We start from the raw sequence: 14,933 nt of genomic DNA on the forward strand, positions 1-14,933 counted from the left end.
GCACTTTATTCTCTACATAATGAATTGTCCTCCAACCTCAGGATGGTGACGAACTTCAACAGGCAACTGGAGACACCTGCACGACAACATGACTGCCGCTCTCCTGAGTGGAGGGTCGGAAACTGACACCATTTACATCCAGACCTGGGTCAAACAAGGTTGTGTGAATGGTTTCCGCCTTATTATTTTACCAAATATCATCATTTACCTCATCTGAGGTGACCACTCTACATCAGCAACCAAAGTTTCCTGCACAGGAAACTTCTCAATTTCCAGTCACTTCCAGGCAAAAACTAAAAACTTGCCACCATGGGCACCACAATCTTCAGTTCAGATGACTGCCGCATGATGGCTCACTTCACACAGGACCTGCAAAGCATGCTTGACTTTTTCACATCTTATACATGATGCCTAGCCTGTCCTTAAACATGGCTAAGAAGCTCGTCCTCCATCAAACTGAAGCTAGTTGAGAATCACTTACACCATCTACGTAAATATGAAGTATATGCAAAATGTCCCAGATCTCCGCAGCTACCCATGCAAAAGGGGTTGCTATCATTGAAGTAGTTAAATACCAGGTCAACTGTGCCAGCAGTACCTTCAAGTTGCGAGATATCTTTGACAACAGGGATCTTTGGAGGTTAGAGGTCCTGGTATATAAGGCTGCTGTGTTGACAACCTTCCTCTGCTGCAGCAAAACATGGACATTTACTGATGTCACATTAGGATCCTGAACAGCCTCCAGGACCTGCACTTAATGCTGCATTCTGGATATCAAATGGAAACATGGACGGACCAAAGCAAGAATCCTGCCAGAAGGTGTGTTTACCAGATTTAAGCACTGGTCTTGGAAATAAAAAAGACAAGTCTGATGGATGGACCATTACATCTGGATGCGTGAAAACTGCCTTCCTGTTCTCTTCTTCTAGTTCTTCACTGGCCAACACTCATTGGCCAAAGGAAAAGAGACAAGGTTGGGTTACAAGTTGCCCTAAAGGGGTACCATTGATTGACAGGAGAATGCCACTAACTGCTCAGAGCAACATCTCCTCATCCATCAAGGCGCAAGCCACGACAAGGCTCGATAGTGACTTGACCGTGAAGAAAAAAGGCAGTGGCAGAGAAAGGAGAAGGAAGCCAACCTGAGGCCATAAATCCCATTTCCCTATGCAATGTCAGCCTACTTGTAAACAAAAAAGACTTGTGGATGCAAAACTGGGTTCCTCCTGATTCCAAAGACTCACCTAGCCCATGAGACATCATCCTCAGTTCTGAGGAACCACTGAAGAGACGGTACGAACATGCAATCTGAACCGAACTGCAGACTTAGAGTGGACAGATCAAATATTCAACTGCATCAATACAGATGCCAAAAATGAGCTGCATTAGAGACCTGACCGGATGAGAGGTTTTCATTTCCATTCCTGTGTTTATATATTCCAACGCCAAGTTATTCTCAAAGCATCATCTACTTGGAAAGCAAACAGGAACTAAAATAAAAATTCTGGATTACAAATTAAGACAACTGCCAAAATAAATCAATATATTAGTCAATATCATATGCTTACCACATTATAGTTTACTTACCATGTTCCTTGGCCTTGACAAATCCTTCCCATTCTCTGAACCATTGCATGCTAATACAGTAAATAGCAGAAGGTGATTCTTCTTCTTGGAAAGCTTTGTTTAGCTATATCAAAAGGGACAAAGTTTCAATTATTTTGTCTGTCACAGTTCACAAACTTGCCAAACGCAAGTTAATGCAATAGCAGCGTGAACTAACATAACATTAATGAGATAAAGAGACTTTCAATTTATGACTTGAGGACGTTCCAAAGTAATCTACATTTAAGCATTTTTATAAATATGTGTTGTCATTGATGAAAGAGGAAAACCTGCAGTCAATTTGCACACAGCAAGGTCCCACAAACAGTAATACAATCTGAGCAGATAAGTGGTTTTGAATTAGGTTCAACAAGGAATATTTGCAGGCCAGCTCACCATGGAGAACACCTCTTAAATAATTCCACGTGATCCTAGGTTACCTGACAGAGCAGTAAATCTCACTTACATATGCTCAGGTGCGTCCACCTAAAGTATGCACTCAGTTCTCTGGAACAAGAAGTGAATCAACAGCCATCTGACTAAGTTATAGAGAGCTTGAGGCACAGCTGCCTACGTACACATGTGTAAGTTGCAGGTAAAATGTCCAATGGTATTTTTTATGCTTGCCTGACTGAACTGCTTTCTACGTAATGGAGAACAGAGAAACAAGATGAGAACAAGTAGAAATGGTGCAAGACACTAGGCAGACTGTATGGAGGGAAGTGAAAGTCAAGTGTTTAGAATGGAGGGGAGGGAAGACGAATGAAACAGATATTTTTAGGAGAATTCAGAGTACGAGGATGTGGTGATAAACAAAAGTCAAGGTTGCATTGGAATCAAGTGACAAATAAGAGTGGAGGATGCAAAGTTGCGGAGAGTTGTTTAGACACAATGGAATTCAAAACAGTAAGGTTAAAATTGGTTTGTTGGATAGACTGAGGGAATGGAACTCAAGGAGGATAGAAGTTATTCTTAAAATGGGGAAAGTCAGAAATAGACAGTTGCTTGCTAGTGCAGAACATGAAGATTGTTGAGAAGAGAAATACGACGCTGAAGGTTTTGTTCTGTACCTATCAAGACGAAAGGAAGTGTGCCAAACTACAATCTATCACAATTTATACTACAATGGGAAAAGCTTCTGATGGGTTGCCAAGTTGACTCTGATTGGCACAGGCATTACTTTAGAGAAACCAATAGGCTCACTTTGCAAACTGAAAAAAGGTTCAAGATTGGAATATATTTATTTTGTTTGCAGACAGCAGGCCCTCCATATGAATGGATGTTGCTTCTGAAGTGTGTAACTGGGAAGCGTTACTGATTATCTTAAATTAATTGTCAGCACAGCTATTAGTGCACGCAGGATTGTTGAAATTTGGCAATCATGAGTTAGCCCTGCTGAGTGCAAGATAAAAAAGCTTTGATAGAGACAAAAAGCTTTAGCAAAATCAAAAATATCAAATCTATCCTTCAGTTTAACAGACTACTTTTGTGGCAACATGGTCTCCTTTAATGCTTCAGAGATTGAGATTTTTAAAATAGCACGCTATATGGGCACCTCCGGCAATGTCAGGATTCATTACCCATTACTAATTGTTCTGTGGAAATTAATGGTGAATAATCTTCTTGAACTTTACATTGAACCACTGTACTTACTGATCAGTTCACCCACAATGCGTTCAGCAGTGTTTCCCTGCATGCAAGGCACTCCCAGCCTTCACAAGTTTTGATTCTCCCAGAACCCAGCAGATCAATTCTTCACAAATAAATGCAAAAAACTGTGAATGCTGTAAATCTGAAATTAAGAGTGTGTGCTGGAGCAACTCAGCAAATCCCTAAGACCATTAGACACAGGAGAAGTAGGGAATTCAGCCCATCGAGTCTGCTCCACTATTCAATGAGATTGTGATTGATCTGATTATCCTCAACTCCACTTTCCTGACTATTTTCATAGCGATACATTCTATCAAGTTGATTCCCTTATTGATCAAAAATCTGTCTACTGCAGCCTTGAATATACTCAACATGCTGATTTTGACAGCCTTCTGTGGTAAACAAAATTCATAGATTCATTACTCCCAGAGAAGAAATACCTCATCAGTTCTAAAATGTAGAACTCCTTATTCTGAGATTATGTCCTTATCCTTGACTCGTCCACAAGGGGAAACAACCTCTCTGCGTCTACCCTGTCAAGTCCTTTAAGACATTATTGAGACACTGAAGGTTCATCTCCTCTTCCTCTAAATTTCAATGAGTATAAGCCCAAACTCCTCAACATTTTCTCATAACAAAATCCCACTATATCTTTTATCAGCCAAGTGAACCTTCTCTGGACTGCCTCCAATGCCAATATATTTTTTCTTAGATGGAAGAGGTCCAAGAATGATTGCACTATTCCAGTGGTCACCCGACAAGTGCTTTGTGCAGCTTTTACAAAACTTCCCCACTTTTATATTCCATTCCTATGAAACAAAGGCCAACATTTTATTTCTCCTCCCTATTACCCACTCAACTTAGATGCTAGCTCTTTATGATTCATGCACAAGGACAAATTCCTCTGTTGTGTAGCTTTCTGTGGACTTTCTGTCTAAATAACATTCAACTCCAAAGTGCATAATCTTACATTTTCCCACGTTATTTTCCATCTGCCAAGTTCTTTTCTCTCATTGCTTAACTTCCCTATATCCCTTTGCATGCCCTGTATCTTCCTCACCATTTGCCTTCCCACCTAAGTATAACCAGGAGCATCTGTGGAGAGAGAAACAATTAATCCTGCAAGTCCTGTAAAATTCTTCCTCAGAATTATAGGTTCAAAGAAAAAGTTATTCCAGATTCTAAAATTAACTGTTTCTCTCTCTCCACAGATGCAGCCAAGCCTGAATTTTTACAGCGCCATTTTTATTTTAGCCCAGATTCCTCTTCTACATTCAACACCTCCATTGTCACACAACTCTACTAGTTCCCTAAAATATTGCCAGAGCAATTTCATCACATTCAAATCCCTCAGTCTTGGACTACTGTTTAAACTATCAAAATCTCAGACATTGCCTTTACTCCACTGTTCCACTGAATTTACTGGTAGAGCCACAGATTTTCTTACACAAGGAGTGCTATGCATTATTGTCAGATATAATTCAACGAAAATTACCTATCCAGTTAAATGGAAGCTAAATTCCACTGGAACCCAAAGGCAGAATCATCTGTTTTACAGAAGTTAACCAGGCCAGATTACTGAGGAAGCAACTTGACAAAAACACAATAGAAACAAACACATCTTTCACTTTCAATGAAAGATAAAAGTAACCTTTTAATGTCTAATCTGAAAATTACTCAAGCTTATTTCATGACCAAGAGCTCCCAATGGCATTTTTAATGAACTGAGTGAGTTCATGCACTTGATAGATTGTATCACTAACAGTTTATGTTTGCTAATGAACAGTTATTTTAAGAGTTCCTGTAGTTAATTATTTAAAAAAAGTTAAAATACTGTGGTACAATTGAGAACAGTCATGCTATTAAATAGCTAGTTCAAAAGGGGGAGTGAAAACCTTTCTTTGAAAAAAGGTATCTGAAATAGGAATACAAATGATTTTCTTGCCTTTTACCATTCCCAAATGACACAATAGGACAGGGCAATTCTATTAAAATTAAGATGCTTAATTTATTTTTACCAAGGTTAACAATGAACTATTAGTCTTGAGTACTTAAATATACAAATGACACACAAACATGAAACTCCATAAAACAGAAACAAATCAACTTCATACATTATGCACAAAAGGTAATATGGTTGGAAATGTCCAAGTGAGGCGAGAGAAAAAAAATTGCCACAACTAAAAATATGAAATAAAAGCCAAATGTTTGAGATACACAGGGTGTATTCATAGCATAGCATTCACAGCAACCCTACAGTGCAGACAGAGGCCATTCAGCCCAAGTCTACACCAACTCTCCAAGAGCATCCCACCTAGATCCAAACCTTCCCCTCAATTCCTATGGCTAATAGAACTAGATTGCACAACCCTGGACATTATGGGGCAATTTAGTACGGCCAAGTCACCTAACCTTTGGACTGCGAGAGGAAACTGAAGCATTCGGCAGAGACCCTCACAAACACAGGGAGAATTTGCAAAATCCAAAGTCAGACAGATAGTCAAGGCTGGAATCGAATTGGCATTGAGAGGCAGCACTGCTGACAAGTGAACCACCGTGCTGCCCTACAGTCAGTTAGTACAGTCTACACATTTGATTCGATTTGATTTATTATTGTCACATGTACCTAAGCACTGTGAAAAGTTTTGTTTTGCATGTAGCACTGACACATCATACCATACAAAGTGCATTTGAGTAATAAAAGAGAGTGAAGAACACAATATTAGAGCTGTAGAGAAGGTGCGGAGACAAAGAAATCAATATTAAATTTAAAATTTGAGGGGCCCATTCAGAAGTGTAACAAAAGGGGCATGGGTCTGGGTGGGATACTTTAAGGGGCGATGTGGACTTGTTGGGCCGAAGGGCCTGCTTCCACACTGTAGAGAATCGAATCTAACCTAATCTAATAAGTGGGGTAGAAGCTATTTACCAATTTGGACTGGATTACTGACTTCAACACTGTTCATGCAAGTTGGAAGCCATCAGGATTCCATGGTTAAGGCACTTAATACTTGTTCCCACCATAACACTCAGTCATTTTATTACCCTTTCCAAAACATTGCTATTAGGTTCTCTGCTCATAAGTTCAAAAAGGCATCTGGACAGCATCCCATTATGGAACCATAGAGCTGTTCCTTCACCAACACTGAGTCAAAATCCTACAACTCCATTCCCAACCAGCTTTGTGGGTACATAGATCAGATCGCTCTGTGGCATTTCAAGATGGGGTTCATCACCATTTGCTCAGGGGCAATGAACAACAAATGTTGGACTTGCTAACAATACTTGTATCCCATGAAAGAATTAGAAAAATGTTTCTTTTTGAAAGTTTACCATAGAAGAGTTTCCATTTATCTTTAACAGCTGACCCTTTTGACCATCACTTACAAAACATCTCAATTTGAATACTGCATTTTTAGGAAAGTTGATCTCTCAGTTCATTTTTTGCTTGTGTAAATTTGCTTCTAATCTTGACCTTTTCTTTTACTGACTTGATTTGTGTAGTTTGACACGATAAACGTTTATACATTCACTCAAAGAGGTTAGGAGAGCAAGGATGCAATCCAGCTGCTTTTCAGTATAAAGTGACTCCATAAAAAGAGAGTTGGATAAACACCCAAAGAGGAACAAAATTGCAAACTGGATGGAAAGGCAGGGGAATGGGACTAGCTCCTCTGCCCTTATGGACAGCCAGCATAGATACAGGCTTCCTGAGTTCCTGTAACCAATGTGATTCTATGAAAACAATTCATTACTAATTCCGCATCAAATTAACTCACTTAATTTTTCACAGATTCTGAGTATGGCATGAATTTTGGGACAGAAGCTTCATCATTGTCGGTGCAGGGGCATATTTATTTTAAAAAATGTCTACATCTGAAGCAAATCTCACCAACTCAACTTTTGACATGTGGATTGCTGGCAGCTACATGCAAGATGAGCAGTTACATGCAGACAGTAAACAAGCTGAGATTGTGATCTTCAAAATCTGGAAGACTAAGAGGAGAGGCATTCAAAATTATGCATTGTTTTCCATTCTCAGGAGGGTTGGTATTCAGAGGACACAATTGTAAGATGACTGGCAAAAGAACCAAAGCAAAATTTTGCAGAGGTAGGGGAACAACATGGGAGCAAAGCAAATTGGACAGCTTTGGCAAAGCCAGCATTGACATAATAGATTGAATGGCTTCCTCCCGTGTTGAAATGATGCCTCTTTCGGTATTCAGGTTAATTAATGACACCTGATAGCTGACTGAAATTTTTAAATTCATTGTTCATTAATATTAACAATGGGATAACATCATCACTGAAATGGCATGACATTCCAATGTTAGTGATAATGGGAACTGCAGATGCTGGAGAATCCAAGATAATAAAATGTGAGGCTGGATGAACACAGCAGGCCCAGCAGCATCTCAGGAGCACAAAAGCTGACATTTCGGGCCTAGACCCTTCATCAGTTATTTGTTTTTTCACCCGGACACAACAGTCCCCAAACAGCCAAAGTGTCACCACCAGCTCACACTAACAACTCTTAATTGTCTATTCTGCAGAGGCCCAAATGACCAAATCTATCTTCAGAAACGATGTTAAGGCCTTAACTTGACTTTGTTCCAATATTGTTCGATTAAAATGGAAGCAAAGGCATTTTAGTGCAATCAAATAATCAAATAAAACAAAAAAATTCCAAAATATTGAATGTTTTCAAGAAGGATTAAAAATTGTTCATCGGGCTAAAAGGGATCAAAGGCTGTGGGGAGAAAGGCAGGAACAGGATACTGAGTCAGACGATCAGCCACGATCACACTGAATGGTAGAGCAGGCTGAAAGGGCTTAATGGCCTACTCCTCCTCTTCCGATTTTCAATGTTTCTATGTTACAGATTTCAATATTTGGTTGAACTCATTGAAGAAAAAAATGCAAAACAAAACCATAAGATTTTGAACAAGGCATTTGTTTCCTTACTCGTATAAACATTTCCAGTTCCACCTTCCTTCTCTTTTCTACTTTTTCAATCTCGATCTGGCAGGTTTGGCAGGTGTAGAGATGATTGACAGCTGGCCCCCCTCCATACCTGTCAGGATAGCAAAGCAGATAGTCTAATTTCCGTAAAACCTGTATTGCTACATGTCAAAACAAGGAAGGAAGGAATAACTTCCATTTATATTGAACTTCGGAACAGGCCTAAAGTATTTCGAAGCCGATTAAGTACTTTTGAAGTGTTGCAATCTAAGGAAACATGAAAACACAAGAAGGTCCCACAAATAAGAAAGAATTAATTGTCAAATTAACTTTTAAGTAATAAATGTATGCTGATAAAATGCCGCAAGGTGCTACACAGAAGGATTAAAATCCAACACCGAGTCAAAATGATACTAGTGAAGATGCCAAGAGTTTGGTTGAGGAGGTAGGTTTAGAAAGAAAGAAAGATAGGTTGGAGCACAAAGATGTTAAGAAGGGAAATCCAGAGGGACAGGGCTAGTCAGCTGAAGGCAGAGTCAGCAAGATGGAGAAGTTAAAAATCAACAATATTTAAGAGACCAGAATTAGATGATCCTCAGCAGGCCAAGACTGCAGCACAGCAAGTCAAAAAGCACAAGCTTTGGGGTGGGTGCATGGAAATGGATGAATAAGACTTGGCACAAGTAACAATATGAGCTTTGTTTTGGATGACATTTTTATGGACAGTAGAATGAGAAATCTCAGATAGAAGTGGGTTGAAATAGTGAAGTTTCAAAGTAACAAAGACAGGGATAAGGGGATCAGCTGATGATCTGAGGCAAGGCGTGGGAGGGTGGATTTAGGCAATCATGAGTAGCTTCAAGGAGAAGTTACAAATGCACACTAATACATGCTTGCCAATTTGACTTTGATGTAGCATATTTGAAATTGTATTTGCAGGTTATCATACAACGTTTGAAGTGACTGCAGCCAATTTACTTAGCAGCTGGATTAACTTCCATTACTTAAACCCCCAAGAATTACCATCCCTTAACAGCAAAAAGAAATCTAACTGCTTCAGAAATAAAAACAAGGTTTTTAACATTGCATACAATAGTGACCCGAAATTAAATGCAATTTTGCCTTCCATTAATTTACTTCGTGTTCTTCTTTGAAGGATCATAATAAATTTTGAAGTAGATTCCACACTTAGCTTTTCTCTACCATGAACTGTCTTATAACTAATTTTATTTTTGTTGAACCAGACCAATTTAGTGGGTCAATATGCTGCATAAGAGGTGGCCCTAGGTGGTGTCTGACATCAGTGAAACTGGACAAAAATTAATACAAAGTCAAAAGAGGGAAAGAAAGCAAAATACTGGGGATACCAAAAATCAGAAACGAAAATGCTGGAAATACTCAGGCAGGTCTGGCAGCATCCACGTAGAAAGAATCAGAGTTAATATTTTAAGTTGGAAATTACTTTCCTTTAGCATCAAAGGTGGAAATGTGGAAGGTTTATGCAATTAAATGTGAGGGAGGAAAGGAATGATGAAATGGAAAATCTTAGATAGGGTAGAGGGTGAGAGAGATTAAATGACAAAGTCATCATGGAACAAAAGTGGTGGGCGCGTGGAATGCGCTGCCGGCAGTGGTAGTGAAGTCAGATACATCACAGATATTTAAGTGACTCTTGGCCAGACACATAGATGATAGTAAAATGTAGGGTATGCAGGGTAGTTTGATCTAAGTAGGATAATAGGTCAGCACAACATCACGGGCCAAAGGGCCTGTGCTGTTGTATGTTCTATGTTCAAAAGGTAAACGGAGAGGTTCTTGTAATGAAACAGTATTGTTTGACAGCTGCTTACTGTACATATTGCCAGAAAATCAAATATAATTGCAGAAACCCTGTCCTGGACTTAAAGTGAACCACTTAGAACTAACAAGATAACATTGACCAAGGCTCGGAGAATGAAAGTGATATATTTAATAGTCTGATTCAGTCATTCTCAAAAGAAACACTGTCAAAAGCACAAAACCTTTAATTTTGAAGAAAAACCATATTCAGTTTGATATGTTAATACTGTTTCTCTGAATAAAGTAACTATTAGGTAGATCCAAGAAGTAGATTTAAGTAGTGTTCGCGTAAGAAATGATACAAATTAGAAGTGGTGAACGTGGAGATCGTAACCATTTGGGTTTGATTTAAGAAGCAACTAGCTTGACAGACTGTGTTTTGCTCCATTGGTGGAAGCCCACTCTTAATGAAAACATTGAAGCACACAATTTGGGTGGGCCAGTCAATGGTCTAAACAAAAGAAACAAGATCACTGACGCACCAGATAATTTGTGCCACAATGCAAATCAAAAGACACATTTATGTACATCAGCTGCCAAAAAATCTCACCACAGAATTGCAGGAATTTGAAAGTAACAAGTTCAAATATGACACTATAAAATGGTGCCCTGGTTATGAAGGGTCATGTCATCCATTGTACTCTGCATCAATCTTTTAAAATTTCTGTCAAGATGGAATTGTCAGGCATTTGCAAAAATAGAAAATCAATACCATACACATACCACATCATAATTGGATTTGTGTATCAAATTTCACTTTAGCAGTTCTGATTTTGAATGTTTACAGGATGCTCTTGTGTAACTCCAGGATCGAATGCCATGATTCCACTTATATAGGTTTTCCTTCTGCAAATATGTGTTTATCATGAAAACTAGGGGCCTTGTGAAATGCAAGTCTGAGTCAGAAATCAGAACATGTGTTGTTATTAGGGGAAAGATTATCTAAAAGTTTACCTCCCACAGAAGGAAAAGGAAAAGGAACAGGTGCCACATTTCTTACCTGCTGTACAGATAGTCCCACACATTCTGAGGCAACATCACAACAAGCTCATCAATGTAACTGGCCTTCTGAGGTGGGACACCTGTAACAGATACATTTTGTCATTAGAATGTTGTCGATTTTCCAGCATGGCCTAATTTCTACGTTTCTTTAAAGATAAGTATACAATAGGAAAACCGCTTATAGCAGCAATTTATTCTTTAGTGATTGCCTGGCTTCCTTCTTCTTGAAGGTGTTGACTCTTTGCTGGGGTAAAGTTCTACAAGGAGGGGAAACCATTTGGTTTCTAAATAAAGAAAGAACTGCAGATGCTGGAAATCAGAAACAAAAACAGAAATTGATGGAAAAACTCAGCAGTCTAGCAGCATCTGCATAGCAAAATCAGAGTTAATGTTTCGTGTCCAGTGACCATTCTTTAGAACGTACCAGTTGGTAACTTACACAGCCAAACCTAATGTATTTTGACATTTGCATCTTCTTCAAAAAGGTCACTAATAGATAATTATTGGGAACAGGCTTCACCTGGCCATGCTGAGACTAATTTTAACAAAAGCTTCAATTGCCAGCAGGGATGAGATCAGCCATTGCTACATAAAGAAGATACGCAGCTAGGACCTGTTACACCAAGCGTGACCCTGCTCCCATGTGGTTTCACAAACATCCACTTAATCCATCCAACAGTTGCTTACAGTTGGGTGAATGTATCTCATGTATCACTTTACCTCCATGAGCACAAAGGAATTCATTGTTGCTAATAGGACCTGGCTCAGCAAAAGTCTTGAATTTATTCAGCCACTGACGGGATATGTAGAACTGAAGCAGACTAGGTTCCATCATATTCAGTAGATGAGCAAATCTCTGCCTTTCCTTCTGCATCTCCTCACTGCTTTTTCTGTGAAATAGAAACGACAACACAATGTGGCATTGAAAATCTACAGTAGCTGAGAATCCTGGTGATCCCGTTGCACACAGTCATTGCATCCTCTCCCTGTACTGTTAGCACCAATATTGATGGCATCCGCACCAAAACACTTTGAAAAAGTAAATCAGTTCAAATTGCTCTACACTGAGCAAACCACTATTAGGTGCCATCATAGCAGAAACCTCTCCCATAAGAGGATTTATAACTAGAGCAAAGTTCATGCAACCATACAGCATGCATGGAGGCCAAGTGATTCATTATGCCTGTGCCAGTTTTTAGAAAGAGCTACTCAATTCTTCCCAACACTCTGCCTTTCACTGCCCACACCCCATAAATTTTCCCTCTTCTGCTTTTCCCTTTAGAAATTTACTTTTGAATTCGCTTCCATCCACCTTTCAGGTAGTCCATTTTAAATCACTACATTAAAAAAAATGCTCTTTCCTTTGCATCCTTTCTGGTCTCCTCCATACCCTTCCTTCCATTGTCCTCTTCCCAGTGCTCAAATCCTAGTGACATCCCAAATGGGTAGAATGGAAAAACAAAAGGAGGTTTACATTGCTAGATTTTCATTAGCACTTATTTCTGATTCTTGAGCAAAATATTCAGACTACATTTCTGTAAGACAGGAATAATCAAATTCAGAAGGAAAGAATAATTGATAGTTTGTTATGATCCCTGTGGGCATTCACTGAATGAGCCTGTCATGAAGAAATTACCAGCAAGGTTTACTGATTACAGTTTTTGCAGTTTTTATTTTAACATGAATCAGAACGACCGCAGTGATTGCTGTCTTCTTAAATGAATAAAAATGATCCCATGATATTTAAAGATGAGCGGATACATTCTTCCAGGTTCCTGACCAACATGGACTCCTCAACCAGCACCACAGAGAAATGATTTAATCAATTATCTTATTGCTGCTTGTGGGAACATGTTGCGCACAAACTGGCTGCTATGGTACCTACATTAAAGCAACAGCTACATTTCAGAAGTATTGCACTGGCTCTGATGTGCACTGGGACATCCTGGTGAAAGGCATTGCATGAGGGGGCTAGTTCTTTCTATCAAAGTTATGTCAAAGGGCAAGTTCCAATTACGAGGTGCCCTATTGTGGTTTAATTTTATTAAACATTACACTGAGAAACAGCATGAATGTGTGCATTATATTTCATATACAACAAAATACTTTTGACATGCAATGACTTCTATACAGGCAGTAACCATTTTGCATACACAATCGCACAGTTAACAAGGGAAACAGATGATCAATTTCACTGCTTTTGGGGACTCTGATCGAAGGAACAATGCTTTCCAGAAGATGAAGACTCTACCCGCCCTTCTTCAAACTGAAAATTGAATCCTTTGATCAGCGTCCCCAAAAGCAGTGAAATTGATTATCTGTTCCTCTTGTTATCTATGGGATTGAGTATACAAAATGGGTACTGCCTACATAGAAGTCATTGCGTTTCTGGACCACAACTACACAACCAAAGATGCCTACTGCTCAACCCCCTACCCACACTTCGGAAAATCTGACCACAGCACTGTGTCCCTCCTCCCACCTTACAAGTAGAAGCTGAAATAGGGCAATCCTTCATGAAAAGGAAGTACGGTGCCTGATGGAACTGAGGTTGAGAGAGTGACGAGCGTCATATTCCTCTGAGTGACAATAACTAAAGACTTGTCTTGGACTTCCCACTGGTAGGAGGTCATTGCCAGGGTGCGATAGGTCTTCGGCCACATTTCTGTGGCAGTGAGCCATGTAAATAGAGTCCATGGATGGAAGGTTGTCTTCTGTGATGGCCTAGCTGTGTACACTACCTTCTGTAGTTTCTTAGGGTCCTGGACAGAGCAGTTGCTGTACCAGGCTGTTATGCACCCGGACAGTATGCTTTCACTGGTACATCTGGTAGAAGTTCGTGAGGGACCTTATGGACATGATAAATTTCCTGAGCTGCCTTACAAAAAAAGAGGTGGTATTGTGCCTTCTTGACTGTCGCATTGACGTGGGAAGTCCGGGGACAGGTTGTTGGTTATTGTCACTCGGAGGAACTTGGTGCTGTTCACTCTCTCAACCTCAGTTCCTCTGATGTAGATGGGAGCGTGTTCTCTCCTTTCTTATGGCACAATCAATTCAATCACTGGTTGTTACTAAGGTGGTGCCCCAAGGGAGAAATTCAATTCAAACACAAAACATCATGTGTGATTTGTTCAAATGCATTCTTGATTAGAATCTTTTTTTCAATTTAACTTTTCCAATTAACTTATTTTATAGTTTATTATAAATCTCTTCCCAACTGAAGTCCAAATTAAGTGTAATTATTTTAATAGTGTTATTCTACAGTCTTCTGAAGACATGACTAATGCGTGAGGGCACATGATAAAATCTGTAGGAGGAGGAAATGGAAGGTGGCTTGCTTTGTTTCTTACACATGCAGCAAATTTAAAAATATATTGGCAAGCGAAAACACTGATGCTGGGATCATCTGAAAAAGTAGTTTCAAGCAGACAAAAGTATCAAGAGAGTGTACAAATATTCAGCACAAAACTGCATTGCCAGAAACAGTAATGGCTTTTCGCAACATTATTAGCTTTACACTTTAAAATTCCAAACTCCATACAATGTATTAAAAAACAGCATTTATTATTTTCATAGAATCCCTAATGACAACAAGTTGTTGGGGTGGAAGCAGGCCATTCAGCCCACTCAGTCTAAACTGACCTTCTGAACAGCATCCCACACTCCACCTTATCGCTGTAACCCTGCACTACCCACGGCTAATCCACCCAGCCTGCATATCCCCGAACGCTATGGGCAATTTAACACGGCCAATCCACCTAACCTGCGCATCTTTGGACTGTGGGAGGAAACTGAAGCACCTCCAGGAAACCCAAGCAAACACAGGGAGAATGTCTGTGCGGAGTCTGCACAGTCACCCGAGGGTGGAATCAAAC

The 14,933-nt window shown here is 39.6% G+C and overlaps 1 protein-coding gene across 1 annotated transcript in view; it reads right to left on the reverse strand.

Moving 5' to 3' along the window:
- usp33 (ubiquitin specific peptidase 33) overlaps positions 1–14,933 on the reverse strand; it is a 92,901-nt gene that overhangs the window by 10,764 nt on the left and 67,204 nt on the right. Inside the window, exons 19-22 of the mRNA XM_048539432.2 lie at positions 11,779–11,948; positions 11,057–11,138; positions 8,221–8,329; positions 1,588–1,690 (exon numbers count right to left, since the gene is read on the reverse strand). Of these exons, the coding sequence (XP_048395389.1) occupies positions 1,588–1,690; positions 8,221–8,329; positions 11,057–11,138; positions 11,779–11,948 (464 nt within the window). The remainder of the gene's footprint in view (positions 1–1,587; positions 1,691–8,220; positions 8,330–11,056; positions 11,139–11,778; positions 11,949–14,933) is intronic.

This window comes from Stegostoma tigrinum, chromosome 8, assembly GCF_030684315.1.
Source record: "Stegostoma tigrinum isolate sSteTig4 chromosome 8, sSteTig4.hap1, whole genome shotgun sequence".
Taxonomy (NCBI): domain Eukaryota; kingdom Metazoa; phylum Chordata; class Chondrichthyes; order Orectolobiformes; family Stegostomatidae; genus Stegostoma; species Stegostoma tigrinum.